The sequence below is a fragment of the Hyperolius riggenbachi genome, chromosome 5, assembly GCF_040937935.1.
Source record: "Hyperolius riggenbachi isolate aHypRig1 chromosome 5, aHypRig1.pri, whole genome shotgun sequence".
NCBI lineage: Eukaryota > Metazoa > Chordata > Amphibia > Anura > Hyperoliidae > Hyperolius > Hyperolius riggenbachi.
The window spans coordinates 366,915,548-366,938,237 of NC_090650.1; the positions used below are offsets into that span (position 1 = coordinate 366,915,548).

The window sequence follows — 22,690 nt, forward strand, 5'->3', positions numbered from 1 at the left end:
TTTAAGCAATGCCAGTTGCCTGGCTATCCTGCTGATCCTCTGCCTCTAATACTTTTAGCCATAGTCCCTGAACAAGCATGCAGCAGATCAGGTGTTTCTGACACTATTGTAAGATCTGATAAGATTAGCTGCATGCTTGTTTCTGGTGTTATTCAGGCAATTCTGACCCCGTATAGATCAGCAGGCCTGCCAGGCAACTGGTATTGTTTAAAAGGAAATAAATAAGATAGCCTCCATATTCCTCTCACTTCAGTTGTCCTTTAAATATAAATGAAAACCATAGGATACTTGAAAAAGTCATTTTTAGGAGTAGGAGGATATATATAATTGCTTTTCTCATCAGTTTATTTTCATCTCGGGTTCACTTTAAAGGGACTCTGAGCACCTCTCATGGGTATGCCTTTTAAAGAGACTTGGACCAGTACTGCAGAGTACTTAAAAATGTATACCTTTCTGTAGCGTGTGCTCTCCTTTTCATTAGATGCCTGAATCGCCGTTCTACACCAAATAGTTTTCGCTCGATTTCAGTTTAAAAATTCCGGTTCACCCCTGTCTTCTCTGTTAGAGAAGTGCATCACTAAATGAAGCAGGAAGAGGAAGTGACATGCATGGCCATTGCAAGAGGCTCCTCCAGAGGGGTCATAGCACAACTTTGTTGGAAGTCGTCTGCCTTAAAGGCATGCCCATGAGAGGTACTCGGAGTCCCTTTAAGCCTTTAAATGACAATCTAGTTTACCATGATCAGCTTCACATTCTGTCTGTCTTCTTGAAAGAACATAAACACGTGTGTTTACATGTTTTGAAGCTGAATTTATTTCATACTTGTGATTGTTTTAAGAAATCAATAAAGTTATGAATAAATTTATTGCCTTGAAAGTTAAGTAAAAATGTGTTAGCTTGTACAAGGTGGGGTGCGATTACCTATCACACTTGCTTTGTGTTTAATGTTGGAAATGCTGCAAAGACTTACTAGCAACACACTGACAAGCCTTCTTTTTGAGGAACAGATTGCAAAATGATTTATAGTGTATATAAACTAATCTTTTTTCCTTGCGGCAAGTTTCTGTTTTGAAAAACATTAGTCCTTATGTGCCATTCAGAATTGCATGTATAGACAATATATATTCATGACCTGTTTGTGGGCTTTGCACTGGGAAGGTCTATTTTGTATGGCAGGTGTGTGATGGAATTATTGGGAAATCTTCTCCAGATGTTTACAGCCCCTGCTATTCAGGAATATAAAAGCATAAAATAAGAGAATTTAGTATGTACATTACTGCGCCCAAGCCGGTGCTGCAGAAGAGGCAAAACAACATCAGGCATCAGCATTTCTCACTGCAAACTTTTTTTTGTGTGTTTGTTACATATTACAAATCTAACAAAACATTTTTCTATCTTATATGGGAATTAAAGGGTACCAGAGCCGAAGAAAATACTGAAAATGGGACGTCATTGTGCCTTCGTGTGCAAGTGTAGAGCACTCCTGGCCATGCGGCCTACACACTACCGCCCAACCTTTGGTGACCTGGGATAAGCCACAGTGGAGGATTTTGGTAAAAAGGACTTCACCTAATGCATGCCTGCCCCCCTCCCCCCCTGTTTATAGTATTTTCCTGGGCTCTGGTATCCTTTAAGGGTCATGTAAGGAGATGTTCTTCAAAAAAAGGTTTAATCAATATAAATGAAGACCAGGCCTGATATGATAAGGGTCTGCTGGCTGTAGAATAGTAGAAGAAGCATGGGTAAGTATGGTTGCTAAGTGGTTAGTGCTCACACCTTATATATCCAGTGTCCCAAGTTTGAATCCAAGCTAAGAGAAGATCTGCATGGAGTTCCGTAAGGTCTCTTGATGTTTGCGTGGGTTTCCTCCAGGTGATCTGTTTTTCTCCTGTGTTCTAAAAGCATACTGGTAGGCCAGCTTGCATTTTCTCAAAATTTGGTTTGGCTTTGCGCTATGATAGGCGCTGTGGAAATTGTGTCAGTGCTATCAGTGCTATGTAATTGCGTTTCAAGCAGCGGTTACGTGACTATAAACACTTCCACCTTCCAGGTTGAAGGAGGAAGCATAGTAGTCATGTGACGCGGCTTGGTAACGCGCTGTGGGACGAGTTAAAGAAGAAGGCTGCTGGGTACGTTTAAACCCCCCCCCCCCCCCTCCCCACACACACACACACACACACACATCAAGCCGCTCAGGTGCACTAATTAGGAGGATGAAATCATCATTTCATCCGAATTTGATCCGGAGCTCATCCCTGCTTTCTAATTCCCCCTCATCTGTGACTAAGCTCAAGTTGTAATTTGATCTTTCAGCTGTTTCAGCTGACTGCCAAAGCAGAGAGCACATTTTTAAACACAGGATGTTAGCAATACGTCTGCTTCCATGAAAGCAGGAAGTAGACAAACTGCAGATTTATTGCAGGATTTGTATCAGCCTGTAACAAATAAATGTTTTTCTTTAAATCTTATTATGCTGTTGCTTATCTTATAGAGCAGAGAGGAAGTTCTGAGTTCAGGTCAGCTTTTATAGCTCCAGACCAGGCTTGCAAGACCACTTTAGTTCTTCTGAGGTCTTCTGTGAATAGGAAGCCAAGACCTATTCTGTCACTCTGGATATCTGCGTTAAAATACCTATTTTCCCCTCTGTTTTTTTTCCTGTAACCTAGGCAAAGGCTTGAAAATGTGAGGACAGAAATGACCTCCCTAAATGATCAGCACCATCTCACAGTCCAAGAAATGCTACAGCTTCAGCAAACCAATCGCAAGTACCAAACGGAGATCACTGCAGTCCAAGACAATGCTTACAGCTTACAGCAGCAGGTATTGGATTGTTATCTATTTCACAATTACTCTGTTAGCTGCTTTCTATTAAGTTCATCCTTTTACTGCAATAAACAGATCCATGCTCTCTACCTATGGTCTGTGCACAGTAGATGGGTATTTTGCAGACTGAACCAATGGTTATGCATTCCTCAAGCACTATACCACTCATTCTTTGCAGTCTCATGAAGGTTTAGTACTGGTCCAGCTGTTTCATAGGTGTTAGCTGGGGTTTTGACCTGGATTAATATTTGCATGGCTTAAAGAGGAACTCCAGTGAAAATAATGTAATACAAAATTGCTTCATTTTTACAATAATTATGTATAAATGATTTAGTCAGTGTTTGACCATTGTAAAATCTTTCCTTTCCCTGATTTACATTCTGACATTTACCACATGGTGACATTTTTACTGCTGGCAGGTGATGTCTGTGGAAGGAGATGCTGCTTGCTTTTTTGGCAGTTGGACCCAGCTGTAAACAGCTGTTATTTCCCACAATACAATGAGGTTCACAGACAGGAAACTGTCAGGACCATGGTCCTGACATCACACTGCAGAGGGGTTTCACCACAATATCAGCCATACAGAGCCCCCTGATCATCCGTGAAAAGGAAGAGTTCTCATGGGAAAGGGGGTATCAGCTACTCATTGAGATGAATTTAAATTCTTGGTCAAGGTTTCTTTTTATAGTGATTAGATATATATTACCTTCTACCTTAGTGATTTTGCCGTTGCCTGGAGAAATGAATAGTCGGTTCAGCCTATGCAGTGGATGCCTGTGTCTTGTGTAGGACTTAAAGGAATACTGTATGGGGGTTGGGGAAAATGAGCTGAACTTACCTGGGGCTTCTAATGGTCCCCCGCAGACATCCTGTGCCCACGCAGCCACTCACCGATGCTCTGGCCCCGCCTCTGGTTCACTTCTGGAATTTCAGACTTTAAAGTCTGAAAACCACTGCGCCTGTGCTGCCATGTCCTCGCTCCCGCTGATGTCGCCAAGAGCATACTGCGCAGGCACAGACCATACTGGGCCTGCGCAGTACGCTACTGGTGACATCAGCTGGAGTGAAGACACGGCAACGCAGGCGCAGTGGTTTTCAGACTCCCAAGTCTGAAATCCCAGAAGTGAACCAGAGGCGGGGCCAGAGCATCTGTGAGTTGCTACGCAGGCACAGGATGTCTGCGGTGAACCATTAGAAGCCCCAGGTAAGTTCAACTCATTTTCCCCACCCCTCTACAGTATTCCTTTAAATCAGCACCTGTTTTGCATACAAGATGTGTATTTAGCCTCTAGGGGGCTTTGCACACCTCTGTTGGTAGTCAATTTAGGTGTAGCCTGATTAGGAGCCCTGCATATTTCTCTGTTCCTTAAAATCTTTACTGTTTATTCAGGGTTCTGTTTAGAAAGCTGGCAGACAGCTGATCACCTAATAGGAGGCATTGTTTATGAAGAAATAATGGAACTTTTCAAGTTGCTATATTTATAAAAAAAAATAGAAATTGGTTGATAAAAAGTACTTAACAGTATTGCCACTTTTATATGATTATTGGAAATGTGTTATATAATAGCCCTTAAGCTATATTTATAAATTGACAATAAAACTGCCTTTTTAGAAATCATTGCACAGCTAGAAAGTAGTGCTGTTCACATTGGGCATCTTTATAAATTGGCTCCTCAGGCCACAGTAAAGAAGAGCAGCAATAATAGTCTATGAGCGGCGTATGTCGCTACTTTTTAAGAGTCGGCTGGCAATCCATTACGCCTTTCAATTGTAGGGGGCTGTGGATTACCACTTTGCAGGAAATGTTGGTACTGGGGATCAGGTACTGTTGGCCAGTGATTAAAATAGGATGCCCTTTTATAAATCCGATACTATTAAAGTAGCAATTAATATTTTTTAAATTGCTAAATAAAAAGAAGCAACTTATATGTAAGCGATATGCCTGTCTATTTATTCTTATAGTATCCAGGCACAGATGCTCAAAATGTATTATCTATTATCTTTTAAAATTAATTTTTTAACCTGCATTAAAAGGGTACCTGCTCTTTGAAGTAACTTGCTCAACGAGCAATTCTATGTGTGTTATTACTTTTTTCTTTTTTTTGTTTTACTTGCAAAAAGTATACCGGAGGTTACAAGCATACAAATAACTAGGTTGTGTTCCTTTTCTTCTTTTTCTGACTGAAAGAATTAAGCATTCATGCATGCAAGTGAAAGTTTCTCTACGGTCATGACCTAGTTGGACTATAGCATAACCTTTACCGAAAAAGAATTACAGGTCCTTCTCAAAAAATTAGCAAATTGTGATAAAGTTCATTATTTTCTGTAATGTACTGATAAACATTAGACTTTCATATAGTTTAGATTCATTACACACAACTGAAGTAGTTCAAGCCTTTTATTATTTTAATATTGATGATTTTGGCATACAGCTCATAAAAACCCCAAATTCTTATCTCAAAAAATTTGCATATCATGAAAAGGTTCTCTAAACGAGCTATTAACCTAATCATCTGAATCAACTAATTAACTCTAAACACCTGCAAAAGATTCCTGAGGCTTTTAAAAACTCCCAGCCCTGTTCATTACTCAAAACCGCATTCATGGGTAAGACTGCCGACCTGACTGCTGTCTAGAAGGCCATCACTGACACCCTCAAGCAAGAGGGTAAGACACAGAAATACATTTCTGAACTAATAGGCTGTTCCCATCAAGTCACCTCAGTGGGAAGTCTGTGGGAAGGAAAAAGTGTGGCAGAAAACGCTGCAAAACGAGAAGAGGTGACCGGACCCTGAGGAAGATTGTGAAGAAGGACAGATTCCACACAATGGGGGACCTGCGGAAGCAGTGGACTGAGTCTGGAGTAGAAACATACAGAGCCACTGTGTACAGGCGCGTGCAGGAAATGGGCTACAGGTGCCGCATTCCCCAGGTCAAGCCACTTTTGAACCAGAAACAGCGGCAGAAGCGCCTGACCTGGGCTACAGAGAAGCAGCACTGGACTGTTGCTCAGTGATCCAAAGTACTTTTTTCGGATGAAAGCAACTTTTGCATGTCATTCGGAAATCAAGGTGCCAGAGTCTGAGGAAGACTGGGGAGAGGGAAATGCCAACATGCCTGAAGTCCAGTGTCAAGTACCCACAGTCAGTGATGGTCTGGGGTGCCATGTCAGCTGCTGGTTGTTTTATCAAGGGCAGGGTCAATGCAGGAGATTTTGGAGCACTTCATGCTTCCATCTGCTCTAAAGCTTTATGTAGATGAAGATTTCATTTGTCAGCACAACCTGGCACCTGCTCACAGTGCCAAAACCACTGGTAACTGGTTTACTGACCATGCTATTACTGTGCTCAATTGGCCTGCCAACTCTCCTGACCTGAACCCCATAGAGAATCTGTGGGATATTGTGAAGAGAAAGTTGAGAGATGCAAGACCCAACACTCTGGATGAGCTTAAAGAGAGTCTGAAGCGAGAATAAATCTCGCTTCAGACCTCATAGATAGCAGGGGCATGTGTGCCCCTTCTAAAACGCCGCTATCCCGCGGCTTAACGGGGGTCCCTTTACCCCCAAATCCCCTCGGTGCAGCGGGGGAGCACTTCCTGGTTGGGGCAGGGCTAACCGCCGCAGCCCTGCCCCACGCGCGTCTGTCAGCGCGTATCTCCGCCTCTCCCCCGCCCCTCTCAGTCTTCCTTCACTGAGAGGGGCGGGGGAGAGGCGGCGATGCGCCGCTGATAGACGCGACTGGAGGCAGGGCTGCAGCCGTTAGCCCTGCCTCCACGAACGACCAACTCTACGACCAACTATTGCGGGGGTGGGTTTGGGGGTGAAGGGACCCCCGTTTAGCGGCGCGATAGCGGCGGTTTAGCAGGGGCACACATGCCCCTGCTAACTATGAGCTCTGAAGCGAGATTTATTCTCGCTTCAGAGTCTCTTTAAGGCTGCTATCGAAGCATCCTGTGCCTCCATAACACCTGAGCAGTGCCACAGGCTGATTGCCTCCATGCCACGCCGCATTGAAGCAGTCATTTCTGCAAAAGGATTCCCGACCAAGTATTGAGTGCATAACTGAACATAATTATTTGAAGGTTGACTTTTTTTTGTTTTAAAAACACTTTTCTTTTATTGGTCGGATGAAATATGCTAATTTTTTGAGATAGGAATTTGGGGTTTTCATGAGCTGTATGCCAAAATCATCAATATTAAAACAATAAAAGGCTTGAACTACTTCAGTTGTGTGTAATGAATCTAAAATATATGAAAGTCTTGAAAATAATGAACTTTATCACAATATGCTAATTTTTTAGAAGGACCTGTACAGCTATAAAACTCCTGCTTGGCAGAGTACAGCTTCTGAGTGCAGAGGATAGATTAAGAAGGTAAATTGTTGATCTATTTTGGCTCTTGAACACTAAGAGTGTATCATTCAAATGAGACAATACAGTATTAAACTTTTTTTCTTAAGCTCTTTTCACTTCGGGCTGCATTAAGTATTCTAGAGAGTTGCACCTACATTTGGCATATGTTCATCTCATGATTACATGGCATCACTTCAGGTACACTGTAAGTGTGATCAAAATTAGGCCCTAATCAATAATGACATGCACTTTTTGCTGCCTCTTTCAGCATACAGGCTATTTTTATTTTCTTTTTTTTCTTTACAACTTAATAACTTTTTATAATTGTATTTTTTTTTAAATAAAATCCCTTTCTGCTTAAAGTGTATGTAGAAAAGGATAGATGTACAATGTCAAGGCTGCATTACCCAGATGTGTCACATGATCAGCCTGTCATGTGACTATAGTAGGCAGTCAGATAGATTGAAAGATTTGCTCTGACTTGCCAGAGCTCTGGGACTTGGGTCGCTGTGGGAGCCATTTCCCAAGCTGTTACAGCAGCTGAACATAGGGAAACAGTGACAGGAAGTGGATTATTTTGCTTGCGTGTCAAGGACTTTCCTGGGAAACTGACAGCTTATGAAAATGCTGCTGCGTGAGGGTTAAGCAATATCCAAATTGGAAGGAATATGAGAAAAAACCTTGCTGACTGCTAATCTCACTCCTGAAGCAGCTTAAAGAGACTCCGTAACAAAAATTGCATCCTGTTTTTTATCATCCTACAAGTTCAAAAAGCTATTCTAATGTGTTCTGGCTTACTGCAGCACGTTCTACTATCACCATCTCTGTAATAAATCAACTTGTCTCTCTCTTGTCAGACTTGTCAGCCTGTGTCTGGAAGGCTGCCAAGTTCTTCAGTGTTGTGGTTCTGCTATGAACTCCCCCTTCCAGGGCCAGGCCCCTGTATGCACACTGCCTGTGTGTTATTTAGAATTAGAGCAGCTTCTCTCTTATCTTTTACAAGCTGGATAAATCGTCCTCTGAGCTGGCTGGGCTTTCACATACTGAAGAATTACAGACAAGGGCAAAGCTGTTTGCAGGAAGAAACAAGCAGCCTGAAACTTCAGTGCATGAGAACAGGGGGAAAGAAACACACAAATAATCTCTTGAGATTCAAAAGGAAGGCTGTATACAGCCTGCTTGTGTATGAATGTATTTTGTATGTGTGGACATACTGTACATCAACCTACTTCCTGTTTTGGTGGCCATTTTGTTTGTTTATAAACAAACTTTTTAAAACTGTTTTTAACCACTTTTAATGCAGCGAGGAGCAGCGAAATTGTGTCAGAGGGTAATAGGAGATGTCCCCTAACGCACTGGTATGTTTACTTTTGTGTGATTTTTTTTAACAATACAGATTCTCTTTAACCACTTGAGGACCCAGCCTTTACCCACCCTTAAGGACCAGCGCTGTTTTTTTATGATCTGTGCTGGGTGGGCTCTGCAGCCCCCAGCACAGATCAGATTGCATGCAGAGCGATCAGATCGCCCCCCTTTTTTCCCCCCTATGGGGATGATGTGCAGGGGGGGTCTTTTTGCTCCTGCCGGCTGGCATGTTGTGGGGGGGGGGCACCTGAAAGCCCCCCTCCGCGACGAAATTCCCCCCCCCCCCTCCCTCTCCTACCTCTCCCCCCTGGTGATCGGGGCTGCACAGGACGCTATCCGTCCTGTGCAGCCTGTGACAGGATGTCCTCTGTCACATGGCGGCGATCCCCGGTCGTTGCTTGGCCAGGGATCGCCGATCTGCCTTACGGCGCTGCTGTACAGCAGCGCCGTTCAATGTAAACAAAGGAGACAAACGTCTCCTGCGTTTACATTTAGTCTGCGAGCCGCGATCAGGGGCTCGCAGGCTATTCACGGAGACCCGCTCCGTGATCTAACAGGAAACGGCCGCTCGCGCGAGCGGCCTTTCCTGATTAATTAGGGAGGCACCTGGCGACGCAGATGTGCGTCGCTGGTCCTCCAGCTACCACTTTGCCGCCGCACGGTATGAGTGTGCGGTCGGCAAGTGGTTAAAGGACCACTATCAGGAAAAACTATAACATTTAAAATACGCGAAAACACATAAAAAGTAAATTTCTCCCAGAGTAAAATGTGTTATACATTAATTTTTTCCTATGCGGCTGTCACTTACAGTAGTTAGTAGAAATCTGACTGAAATGACAGGTTTTGGACTAGCCCATCTCTCCTCATGGGGGATTCTCAGGATTTTACTTTATTTTCAAAAGCCCTTATTGTGAACGGCAGTTGCTCAGTCCAACTGCCAAAATAATGTGCTAACCGGTACAGGGCTGGCCTGCATCTCTGTATAGATCCTTTCCAGGAAGTGTTTTTGTAAAGAATAAATGACATTCTGAGAATCTACATGAAGAGATGGACTAGTCAAAAACATGTAAATTCCATCAGTTTTTGACTAACTACTGTAAGTGACAGCAACATAGGAACGAAGTAATTTATAGCTAATTTTACTCTGGAAGAAACACACTTCTAATTTGTGTGTTTACATGTATTTTAAATTTTACAATTTTTCACGATAGTGGTCCTTTAACCTCTCTGGCATTCAATTTCCCCTGGATATCTGTGCAAAAAGTGATCCAATTAATTTCCATAACCTTTTTTTTTACCTATACAGTGCAGGAGAGAATTGACTTTTATGCACATCAATACTGTTCACAGCATGTTTTTTATTGACGTGTATAACCGTCAATACCGACAGGAAGGTTATTGGAAACCTAAACTGAGAGGGATATGGATGTTTCTTTTTAAACAATACCAGTTGCCTGGCAGTCCTGCTGATCTCTTTGGCTGCAGCAGTGGCTGAATCACCTGAAACAAACATGCAGCTAATCCAGCCTGACTTCAGTCAGAGCACCTAATCTGCATGCTTGTTCAGGGCTGTGGCTAAAAGTATTAGAGACAAAGGCTCAACAGAAGAGTCAGGCAACTGGTATTATTTTAAAAGGAAAAATCCATATCCTTTTCAGTTAAGGTTCCCTTAAAGGAAAGGTTCAGGGAGGGTGGGCAAAAAATAAAAATCAAATTCCACTTACCTGGGGCTTCCTCCAGCCCGTGGCAGGCAGGAGGTGCCCTCGCCGCCGCTCCGCAGGCTCCCGGTGGTCTCCGGTGGCGCGCCCGACCTGGCCAGGCCGGCTTCCAGGTCGGGCTCTTCTGCGCTCCAAGGCCCGGAACTTCTGCGTCCCACGCCGGCGCTCTGACGTCATCGGACGTCCTCCGTGCTCTACTGCGCATGCGCAGTAGTTCTGCGCATGCGCAGTAGAGCCCGGAGGACGTCCGATGACGTCAAAGCGCCGGCGTGGGACGCAGAAGTTCCGGGCCTTGGAGCGCAGAAGAGCCCGACCTGGCAGCCGGCCTGGCCAGGTCGGGCGCGCCACCGGAGACCACCGGGAGCCTGCGGAGCGGCGGCGAGGGCACCTCCTGCCTGCCACGGGCTGGAGGAAGCCCCAGGTAAGTGGAATTTGATTTTTATTTTTTGCCCACCCTCCCTGAACCTTCCCTTTAAACTAATTATTGAACATTTGAACTTTTCTAGTTCTAACTAGAAGTCTTTGCATATGAACTGCACACTCAGCATGATTTGAGTCATCTGCCATGTCAGGAAAAAGCATAGCTGGCTGCAGATTGAATAGTATTGGTAGTTTTTAATCTTACAAAGCAGCTTCTGTAACACTGATACACCTTAGATCTATTTTCAGCAAATAAACGTTTTCCTTTAAAATGCCTCAAGCTGTTGTGGCGATCCCCTGCCTTTAATATCTTCTGAATCACTTCACTCAGGGTACAAATTAAAAAGACCAGCGCAAGAAACACTGAAGAACTGGAGCAGTTACCCACAGAAATTAACCATTTTTCAGCTATTAAATGCTTGATTTCTCTGGGCAGCTGTTTCATTTTTTCTTTGGTTTTTATTGCACTTTTTAAAAAAATATATAAATCATGTCTGCTATTTTCTGTAAGTTTGGTGGATGCATGTATCCAGTAAAATCCCCTTATAGTAAACTTAAAGGGACCTGACCAAGTAGTTTACTATATCAGAAGTTTAGTATACATATCGAAGTTGGTTATACATTGTATATTCATACAGGCACATGGTCGGGGTGTGGGGCTGATTTTATTATAGGCAGAGGTTTACAATACTGAAGTTTACTATAATGAGATTGTACTGTATTAACGTCAGTGGTGGTGAGAGCTTCTTGTAGGTTATGTGATGGACCTACAAAGTTACAGATTGTTTTGTATTTTCCATTTGGATTTCAGCTGAACATTTTGGCCTGCTGAAGTCCGGCAGTTGTTTAGCATATTTTTCACTTGTAGAAGATCTTGTGGACAATGAAATGATTGATGTCTTGTAGTTTGGTGATCTGTTAACATCTCTTCCCAGACTTTGGGGCATCTATGACCTTCTTTCTATAGATCTCACAGAGGTATTTTGATGTGTGTACAGTGATATCACTAACTTCATTAGCAAAGAATAAATCAAACTATATGTCCGAGTCTTATGCAACACAGGACCTTCCAAAATCCGGTCTAATAATGTTTTAATAATTTGCACCTGATGTAGTGTGCACCTGTTTCATCTTATACGGTGTTTATGGCAGTTATTGGGGGTGCATATGTTTCCTTACACTACCCACTGGGGTAGAATATGTAAATGGTGCATATTTGTTACATTATATCACCTTTACCTATCGGTATTATTGAAATCAAGATCACATATTTGTATGTTTAGGAAACAAAAATGTTTTCCATAGGGTGCACTTGATTTTTTCAAATAACTGTACATAGATCTCGATCACATTCACAGAAATGCTTTCAGTGCGGATGGAAAGTGAACACATTTGATTTTCTGCAGCCTGATTTACTGAGTGAAATCATGAAGCCACTCTTTTAGGTCCTATTCTCGTGGGCATTTTATATTGATTTGTGGTGTGTTAGCCTACAACTGTTCTATAGAACACACCATAGTGAGCACTAAGAAGAACGTTACTAGCATTTTTTTTTTAAATGCATGATGGGTTCTGCTTGCTGCTTGCTGTCTTTCGGCCATCAGTACCGATAATGGTCTTCTTAAGACCTTACAGGAAGCTCCGATACGTTAGTCTCTTGCTGTTGAACAGGGAATAGCATGTCATCGGATGACTGAGCGTCTCGGAGCATTTGAATTGTGCTTTGAGGTGTTTAAAAAGCTGCTTCATTATTGCAGTTCATCTTTCAAGGGTTAAAATACTTTTACTACAGTTAGCATATTCTAATTAAGCTGCTCCTCTGCTAGAGCAGTCTGTCTACCAACAGTAATTAATACTGGCTGAAGAATACACAAGTGGACTTTATAAAACTCGTGCTATCAGCTGCAGGGCCCAGTGCCTGGAATTTCCAAATAGTTAAAAAAGAGACAGTACCTAATTTATTATTATTATTATTATTATTATTATTATTATTTATTAAAGTGGAATAAAACTTTGACATAACATTCAATAAGAAAAGTATTTCCTACTTTTTATTAATCATACAGTTACCATATTTGGTTTTGCGCACAAGTAATATTGTCAGTTTACAAATTACAAGTTCCCAAATTATAGTTTATCAGCTCTGGAAGCTGCCATTGCATTTTATTCATAGCTGCTGTAATTATAGATTAAAATCTTCACGTGGTAATTTACCAACTGTGTGCATGTTTGAAGCAGCAAAAGCTCCTTTTCAGCACAGCCAATAATGTAACAGAGGAATGTAAACAAAAGATATGTTATCAATGTTATCACCGCTTCGGATGTTGATAACAAGCTGAAGGCACTTTCCACTGCAGAACAAAGTGCTGTGTTTAACTGTTTTAATGCTGTTCTGCTATGCTACATTTTTTTTGTAGTAGGTTTAAGGCTGTAAGTAATCTTTTAGAGCAAAGAAGAAATGCTGAGTTTCAGACTTTATTCACTTGCACCACAGCCTAAATAGAATCTGTTCTTGAAAGTGAAGCTGATGTAGTGAGATGTAATAAATAGCAATAGGAGCTTATCTTATGTCTTCTGTAGTTTTTTTTTTTTAAATCACATTTTAAATCTCTTCTTTTTGGGGTGAAACAAACTGCCATTATGCTTTTTGAAGGGAACCTGAAGTGCGATGGTTATGGAGGCTGTCATAGTTATTTCCTTCTAAACAATACCAGTTGCCTGGCTGTCCTGTTGTTCCTGAACAAGCATGCAGATTAGTGGTTTCTACCAAAAATCAAATATTTGTTGTATGCTTGTTTCAGGTATGTGATACAGACACTACTGCAGCCAAAGAGTTCAGCAAGATGCCAGGCTACTGATATTGCTTAAAAGGAAATATATATGGCAGCCTCTATATGCATCTCACTTCAGGTTCCCTTTAAGCCTTATACACATATACAAGGACTGTCACCCACAGGGATCTGCCTTACCCAACCAAAGTTTGAGCCTGAGTTCTATACAGACGGGAGGCTAGCCTGCAGGCTAGCAACACGTTCTGTTGCTATGGAGGCATAGCACGATGCACAAGAGGACGGGGGGAACAGGAGAACAATGCCCTGAGCCTGATCTACCAGTCTAGTCCCTCTCTGACGCATTGAGGGGATCATTGCTGCTGTATACATGGTGGATTCTTGGCAGTGGCCCTGAATCTCTAATCTTGTAGAAGATACTCTGATGGAAGCAGACAGGGATATAATTCTAGATACTAACCAGGTTGCAGTATGTTTTTAGATGACTTAATTAGTAATCCTTCAGAGGAAAATTGTATTCATTTTGTAGCAACAGTTTTATATTTCTCAAAAATAATGTAACTGGGGCAAAGTATGGTTTAAAGAGACTCTGTAACAAAATGTTCAGCCTTATTTCTACTATCTTACAGGTTCCTGTATGTATTCTAAAGTGCTCTGGCTTACTGCAGCCTTTTTTAGTTGCTCTATTGCTGTAATAAATCTAATTTACTCTCCTTTGTCTGGCTTGTCGGCCCAAAGAGGAAGTGGTTGTAATTGTTTACAGACAGGAGGAGGTTACACTGATAGCCCTGCTCTGAGTCTTTTTGAGTCTTTCACACACTGAAAACTGTGAAAAGCAGAGCTCACACATTCCCTGCTCTCAGTATCATCTACTGATAAAAGCTGATAACTGTGAGAAGCATAGCTCATAGACTATTGCAGAATGCAGACACAGACCTGCTATCAGTAATCACTACTAAAGATTGCAGCATTCTTTACAAGGCAAAACGTCTTCTAAACTATGAATAAACTCTACAGGCTGAATTTATTGTTCAATAATATAACCTTTCATGGAAACTGCAATGCAGTTTACAGGAATATGCAATATTATGATGAACTTCCTGTTTGCCAGCCATATTTTTTGTTTACAAAAACAGTTTATAAAACTGCTTTTTTTGGGGCCAGGATTCTGGTGGGGAGCAGCGAAAATGTGACAGAGGCGGACAGGAGATCAAAACCTACAGGCTGGTATGTTTATTTATAGGAGGTTTTTAGGTTACAGATTCTCTTTAATTCCAAAATGTACAAACTTACACACAGCATACTGAATACAACATAACACTGTAGTAGGTTTGCATTTGACTTATTGTAGTCCTTTTTTTTCCTTTTAATAAGTTTATTATTTCAGAAAGAAACCGCTTACAACCTATAAAATGCAGATAGGATCAACAAAAGCAGGTCAGAATAATGTAGAGTGAAGCGTATAAACTCTACATGTCTAATAAAATAAACCATTTAGTCCTCTAGCATGCAAGTCTCTATAGTAACAATAAAGGGGTGATAATCACATATTATCCCCGTCCCTACTTCTTTGGCTTATATTGTAAAAACCCAAAAGAGTATTTACTGCACTGATTTGTGTGCCACAATGGGATTGGAATCATATGATTAGCTCTTTTCATCAATCTTTAGTTTGTGTGGGCGTAGACCCAAGAGATCCACAATAAAATAGATATAAATTCTTCAACAAATACGAATATATGATCTGGAAAAATATAAGCTAAATAGAAATAAGGCAATGTAAAGAAGAAAACTTATATTTCCCTCATGCATGAAAAGTATCGTTAACCACTGAATGAGAAGCAGACTTATAAAAACGTCCTGCTAGAACCTCTTAACGGCTCCAGGACATTTTTATAAGTCAAACAGTGCTGCTGCCACTGTGCACGTGTGCGTAAGCACGCGCGTTCCCGCGCACGTGAGATTAGTGAACAAATACATACATAAAATACACCTTTATTTTGAAATACTATATTGTCACCATACTTGTACTAGGGACATAATTAAAATCTTGTGATAACCAGGACAAATGGGCAGATAAAATGTTTGGGTTTTATGTACAGTAGCAGTGTTTATATTAAAACTATAGGGGATGAAATTGGAGAAATAGTGTATTTTTTCATTTTTTCCTTGTTTTTCCCGTTAAAATGCATAGAAAATAAAGTATTTGCTGAAAACAAATATCAACCCCAAAAAGCCTAATTGGTGGTGAAAAAAACAAGATATAGATCATTTCATTATGATTAGTAGGAATTAAGCTATTGGCAAATGAAAGGGATGAGCACTGAAAGGTGAAAATCACTCGTCCGTTAGGGTAAAAACGCTTTGGGTGAAGTGGTTAAAGCAAACCTACATTCAACTTTATGCATGGTCCATATTAGGTTTATTTTGTGTGTCCTTATCACACTTTCTGCAGTGATGGCTTTAAAATAAGTCTGTAGAAAGTATTATTTGCTGCTTGTATTTCCTGGTACAGCTATGTAGAAGTGACTTGTAGCAATGTTCCCACTAGTGTTGGGCGAACAGTGTTCGCCACTGTTCGGGTTCTGCAGAACATCACCCTGTTCGGGTGATGTTCGAGTTCAGCCGAACACCTGATGGTGTTCGGCCAAACCGTTCACGTGTAGTGTTGGGCGAACATCTAGATGTTCGGGCCGAACATGGCCGCGATGTTCGGGTGTTCGACCCGAACTCCGAACATAATGGAAGTCAATAGGGACCCGAACTTTCGTGCTTTGTAAAGCCTCCTTACATGCTACATAACCGAAATTTACAGGGTATGTGCACATTGGGAGTGGGTACAAGAGGAAAAAAAAATTAGCAAAAAGAGCTTATAGTTTTTGAGAAAATCGATTTTAAAGTTTCAAAGGGAAAACTGTCTTTTAAATGCGGGAAATGTCTGTTTTCTTTGCACAGGTAACATGCTTTTTGTCGGCATGCAGTCATACATGTAATACATATAAGAGGTTCCAGGAAAAGGGACCGGTAACGCTAACCCAGCAGCAGCACACGTGATGGAACAGGAGGAGGGTGGCGCAGGAGGAGAAGGCCACGCTTTGAGACACAACAACCCAGGCCTTGCATGAGGACAAGAAGCGTGCGGATAGCAATTTGCATTTTGTCGCCATGCAGTCATAAATGTAATACAGATGAGAGGTTCAATAAACAGGGACCGGAAACGCTAACCCATCACAGATGTTCATTGTTCATGTTACTTGGTTGGGGTCCGGGAGTGTTGCGTAGTCGTTTCCAATCCAGGATTGATTCATTTTAATTTGAGTCAGACGGTCTGCATTTTCTGTGGAGAGGCGGATACGCCGATCTGTGACGATGCCTCCGGCAGCACTGAAACAGCGTTCCGACATAACGCTGGCTGCCGGGCAAGCCAGCACCTCTATTGCGTACATTGCCAGTTTGTGCCAGGTGTCTAGCTTCGATACCCAATAGTTGAAGGGTGCAGATGGATTGTTCAACACAGCTATGCCATCTGACATGTAGTCCTTGACCATCTTCTCCAGGCGATCGGTGTTGGAGGTGGATCTGCACGCTTGCTGTTCTGTGTGCTGCTGCTTGGGTGTCAGAACATTTTCCCACTCCAAGGACACTGCCGATACCATTCCCTTTTGAGCACTAGCTTCGGCTTGTGTTGTTTGCTGCCCTCCTGGTCGTCCTGGGTTTGCGGAAGTCAGTCTGTCGGCGTACAACTGGCTAGAGGAGGGGGATGATGCCAATCTCCTCTCTAAAGTCTCCACAAGGGCCTGCTGGTATTCTTCCATTTTGACCCGTCTGACTCTTTCTTCAAGCAGTTTTGGAACATTGTGTTTGTACCGTGGATCCAGAAGGGTATAAACCCAGTAATTGGTGTTGTCCAGAATGCGCACAATGCGTGGGTCGCGTTCAATGCAGTCCTAGGCCGAAGAAGTCATAGCCTAGGGTCACAAAAACCTGTTTATTTAGGCAATTTCAATGGTAGTGATGCTGACGTACATAAATCTCAGCCATGGCCGTTAGCAACATCTGAATTTCACGAAATATCTCATGCAGGTAGAAGACATATTGTTAGACTTGGATTCCAAAGATGGGGTCCCTACATCTCTGCAAACCAGGTTACAGGGGTGCAAAATTGGTAAAATCCCCCATAGGCTTTCATTGCCTCCCTATTTCACTTTCCAAAATCTCACATCTTTTCAAAGGGCAATTGCTCAGCAGTGGCAAATTTTCTAGCATTGTTGGGACCCTTAGGGGGATCATGACTGGTGAGTTTCGGGCCCCTAGGCCGAAGAGGTCATAGCCTAGGGTCACAAAAACCTGTTTATTTGGGCAATTTCAATGGTAGTGATGCTGGCGTACATAAATCTCAGCCATGGCCGTTAGCAACGTCTGAATTTCACGAAATATCTCATGCAGGTAGAAGACATATTGTTAGACTTGGATTCCAAAGATGGGGTCCCTACATCTCTGCAAACCAGAGTTACAGGGGTGCAAAATTGGTAAACTCCCCCATAGGCTTTCATTGCCTCCCTATTTCACTTTCCAAAATCTCACATCTTTTCAAAGGGCAATGGCTCAGCAGTACCAAATTTTCTAGCATTGTAGGGACTCTTAGGGGGATCATGACTGGTGAGTTTTGCCACTGCTGAGCCATTGCCCTTTGAAATGGTGTGAGATTTTGGAACGGTAAATAGTAGGCCCAATGAAAGCCTATGGGGGATTTTACCAATTTTGGAGCCCTGTAACTCTGGTTTGCAGAGATGTAGAGACCCCATCTTTGGAATCCAAGTCTAACAATATGTCTTCTACCTGCATGATACATTTCGTGAGATTCAGACGTTGCTAACGGCCATGGCTGAGATTTATGTACGTCAGCATCACTACCATTGAAATGGCCCAAATAAACAGGTTTTTGTGACCCTAGGCTATGACCTCTTTGGCCTAGGGGCCCGAAACTCACCTGTCATGTTCCCCCTAAGGGGTCCCTACAATGCTAGAAAATTTGCCACTGCTGAGCAATTGCCCTTTGAAAAGATGTGAGATTTTGGAAAGTGAAATAGGGAGGCAATGAAAGCCTATGGGGGATTTTACCAATTTTGGAGCCCTGTAACTCTGGTTTGCAGAGATGTAGGGACCCCATCTTTGGAGCCCAAGTCTAACATTATGTCTTCTACCTGCATGAGACATTTCGTGAGATTCAGACGTTGCTAACGGCCATTGCTGCGATGTATGTACGTCAGACTCGCCACCATTGAAATTGCCCAAATAAACAGGTTTTGTGACCCTAGGCTATGACCTCTTCGGCCTAGGACTGCATTGAACGCGACCCACGCATTGTGCGCATTCTGGACAACACCAATTACTGGGTTTATACCCTTCTGGATCCACGGTACAAACACAATGTTCCATAACTGCTTGAAGAAAGAGTCAGACAGGTCAAAATGGAAGAATACCAGCAGGCCCTTGTGGAGACTTTAGAGAGGAGATTGACATCCTCCCCCTCCTCTAGCCAGTTGTACGCCGACAGACTGACTTCCGCAAACCCAGGACGACCAGGAGGACAGCAAACAACACAAGCCGCAGCTAGTGCCCAAAAGGGAATAGTATCCGCAGTGTCCTTGGAGTGGGAAAATTTTCTGACACCCATGCAGCAGCACACAGAACAGCAAGCGTGCAGATCCACCTCCAACACCGATCGCCTGGAGAAGATGGTCAAGGACTACATGTCAGATGGCATAGCTGTGTTAAACAATCCATCTGCACCCTTCAACTATTGGGTATCGAAGCTAGACATCTGGCACAAACTGGCAATGTACGCAATAGAGGTGCTGGCTTGCCCGGCAGCCAGCGTTATGTCGGAACGCTGTTTCAGTGCTGCCGGAGGCATCGTCACAGATCGGCGTATCCGCCTCTCCACAGAAAATGCAGACCGTCTGACTCAAATTAAAATGATTCAATCCTGGATTGGAAACGACTACGCAACACTCCCGGACCCCAACCAAGTAACATGAACAATGAACATCTGTGATGGGTTAGCGTTTCCGGTCCCTGTTTATTGAACCTCTCATCTGTATTACATTTATGACTGCATGGCGACAAAATGCAAATTGCTATCCGCACGCTTCTTGTCCTCATGCAAGGCCTGGGTTGTTGTGTCTCAAAGCGTGGCCTTCTCCTCCTGCGCCACCCTCCTCCTGTTCCATCACGTGTGCTGCTGCTGGGTTAGCGTTACCGGTCCCTTTTCCTGGAACCTCTTATATGTATTACATGTATGACTGCATGCCGACAAAAAGCATGTTACCTGTGCAAAGAAAACAGACATTTCCCGCATTTAAAAGACAGTTTTCCCTTTGAAACTTTAAAATCGATTTTCTCAAAAACTATAAGCTCTTTTTGCTAAATTTTTTTCCTCTTGTACCCACTCCCAATGTGCACATACCCTGTAAATTTGGGGTATGTAGCATGTAAGGAGGCTTTACAAAGCACGAAAGTTCGGGTCCCCATTGACTTCCATTATGTTCGGAGTTCGGGTCGAACACCCGAACATCGCGGCGATGTTCGGCGAACGTTCGCGAACCCGAACATCTAGGTGTTCGCCCAACACTAGTTCCCACCTCACCAGGGGAAAGCCACACCCCTTTTACACATATGCCCAGGTGGACGAGGGAGAGAGCAGGTTCACAGGGTGCGACCACGCCCACACTCCATATGCATACATATGTAATCGACGCGGGAGACTTGGGCGCCGGATACACCTGGTATGGCTTATCCTGCTGCTGCACTAGTCTGGGCCGTGTTAATTACTATTCCCCCTCCAGGCCGCCATGGATGGTGGGGAATGATATAATTTGGCTTCCAGGTATTGCTGGGTGCCAAATTATTGGGTTTTAAAAGTAACTTCAGCTCCATCTTCTGACGGCGCCAAAGCTACTGTTGTGTGCCGCTATAGCCGTAATTCCTATTACGGCCTATGGTGGTCCTGAAAATAACTGCTCCGCTCTATATCCCTCTCACTTCAGGTACTTTTCAAGGTGTCCATACACCATACAATCTTGAACAGTCTTATCTCATCTATGAAGTCTATAGGCCCTTTTACACTGGAGCGGAGCAGTGCAGTATTTGTACCGCACCCCACCGCGGGGCGATGAAAGTTTATGGAGACTTTCATACTGCCACGGTGCAAGACGTTGGAAGTAACCTTTTCGCCACATCCCTGACACTGGTCTGGAGCTACGTTACCGCGCGGCTTCTGCAGTGATCCCGGAACTCATGTTAGTCCTTAGTATGCCGACACGGGGATTTTGAAACAGTTTCCTACACGATGACACTCCATGCATGCACAAAAGCGTATTTTTACAATCCGCTTCCATGCACTACCATAAACCCCGAAGCAGGAAGTGACTGCAAGTGCGCATCACTTCCTGCTTGGCTGGTGGCCAGACAGGGAGCACCGCAGCATACTAAAGCGATGTTCCCTGAAGGCCTGTTTCTGGCGGTGCGGTGGAAGCGAAGCACAGCATCGCTGCCGCCAGTTTACAGTGTTAAAGAGACTCTCGCTCTGGCTTACTGCAGCCTTTTCTAGTCTCTGTAATATATTTAATCTTCTATATCTAATCTTCCTTTGTCAAGGTTTGTCGGCCCAAAGAGGAATGCACTACCTTTTGCTGTGATAGGGAGAAGTTATGCACACCTCCTCCACGCCCCCTGCAGGCTCTGTGTGTGCTTTGTTTATCCCTCACAGACAGGTCTCTGCTCACAGCTAGGGTGTCTGTGACCTTGTGAACAGCTGTGAGTGCAGAAAGGTCAGTTCAAAGCTCAGACAAGCAGTTAAAGGATACCTCAACTGACATGTGACATGATGAGATAGACATGTGTATGTACAGTGCCAAGCACACAAATAACTATGCTGTGTTCCTTTTTTTCTTTCTGTGCCTGAAAGAGTTAAATATCAGGTATGTAAGTGGCTGACTCAATCCTGACTCAGACAGGAAGTGACTACAGTGTGGCCCTCCCTGATAAGAAATTCCAACTATAAAACACTTTCCTAGCAGAAAATGGCTTCTGAGAGCAAGAAAGAGATAAAAAGAGGGATTTCTTATCAGTGAGGGCCACACTGTAGTCACTTCCTGTCTGAGTCAGGACTGAGTCAGCCACTTCCATACCTGATATTTAACTCTTACAGATACAGATAGAAAAAAAAGGAACACAGCATAGTTATTTGTGTGCTAGGCACTGTACATACACATGTCTATCTCATTATGTCACATTTCAGTTCGGGTATCCTTTAAGGCAACAAGTGGAAGAAACACTACAGCAGTACAATCACGTTTGAGAGGAGCCACTACAAACTGACATGTGCTCTGATGATGTATTTCCTGTTTGGTGGCCATCTTCATTGTTTACAAAAACCATTAATAAAACAGTGATTTTTATCACCAAGAAAGCAGCAGGAGCAGCAAAAATGTCACAGAGAGGGCTAGGAGAAGACTACAAACAGGCTGGTACTTTTATTTATGTAAGATTTTCACAGTACAGATTCTCTTTAAACCGGCCTAAAGGTGCCCACACACCATACAGTTTTTTTTTTAAAATATCTTTCAATTCAAGAAATGCAATATTTTTTTCTGACTGATTGTAACATTGCATAAATCTGACCAATGTACCACACACATATGATCAATATTTCCCCAGTTATGAAAAAAATGATTATAAAACCCGTAAAAAATTCCTTGGGTCTGTACATCAAGTAAGTGACAATCTACCACACACCATTCAATTTCCATAAAAAATTATCAGAAAAATCCAACACTCTCGATCTTTTTGTATCGAATAAAAATGGGAAATTTGATCAGATTTATTCTCGAATGAACAGAAAAAAAGCTTTCGATTTTTATCAAATTGACGTAGAATGTATCATTCTATTGTATGATGTGTGGCCACCTTAAAGAGAAACTCCGACCAAGAATTAAACTTTATCCCAATCAGTAGCTGATACCCCCTTTTACATGAGAAATCTATTCATTTTCACAAACAGACCATCAGGGGGCGCTGTATGACTGATATTGTGGGGAAACCCCTCCCACAAGAAGCTATGAGTACTGCGGTACTTCTGGCAGTTTCCTGTCTGTGAACCTTGTTGCATTGTGGGAAATAGCTGTTTACAGCTGTTTCCAACTGCCAAAAAAGCATGAG

General features: G+C 42.8%; 1 protein-coding gene across 7 annotated transcripts in view; it reads left to right on the forward strand.

The window, feature by feature from the left end:
* LOC137518990 (polyamine-modulated factor 1-binding protein 1-like) overlaps positions 1-22,690 on the forward strand; it is a 539,976-nt gene that overhangs the window by 190,333 nt on the left and 326,953 nt on the right. For all 7 annotated transcript variants that reach the window (XM_068237518.1, XM_068237520.1, XM_068237522.1 and 4 more), the window contains one exon: positions 2,667-2,820. In XM_068237518.1, the coding sequence (XP_068093619.1) occupies positions 2,667-2,820 (154 nt within the window). The remainder of the gene's footprint in view (positions 1-2,666; positions 2,821-22,690) is intronic.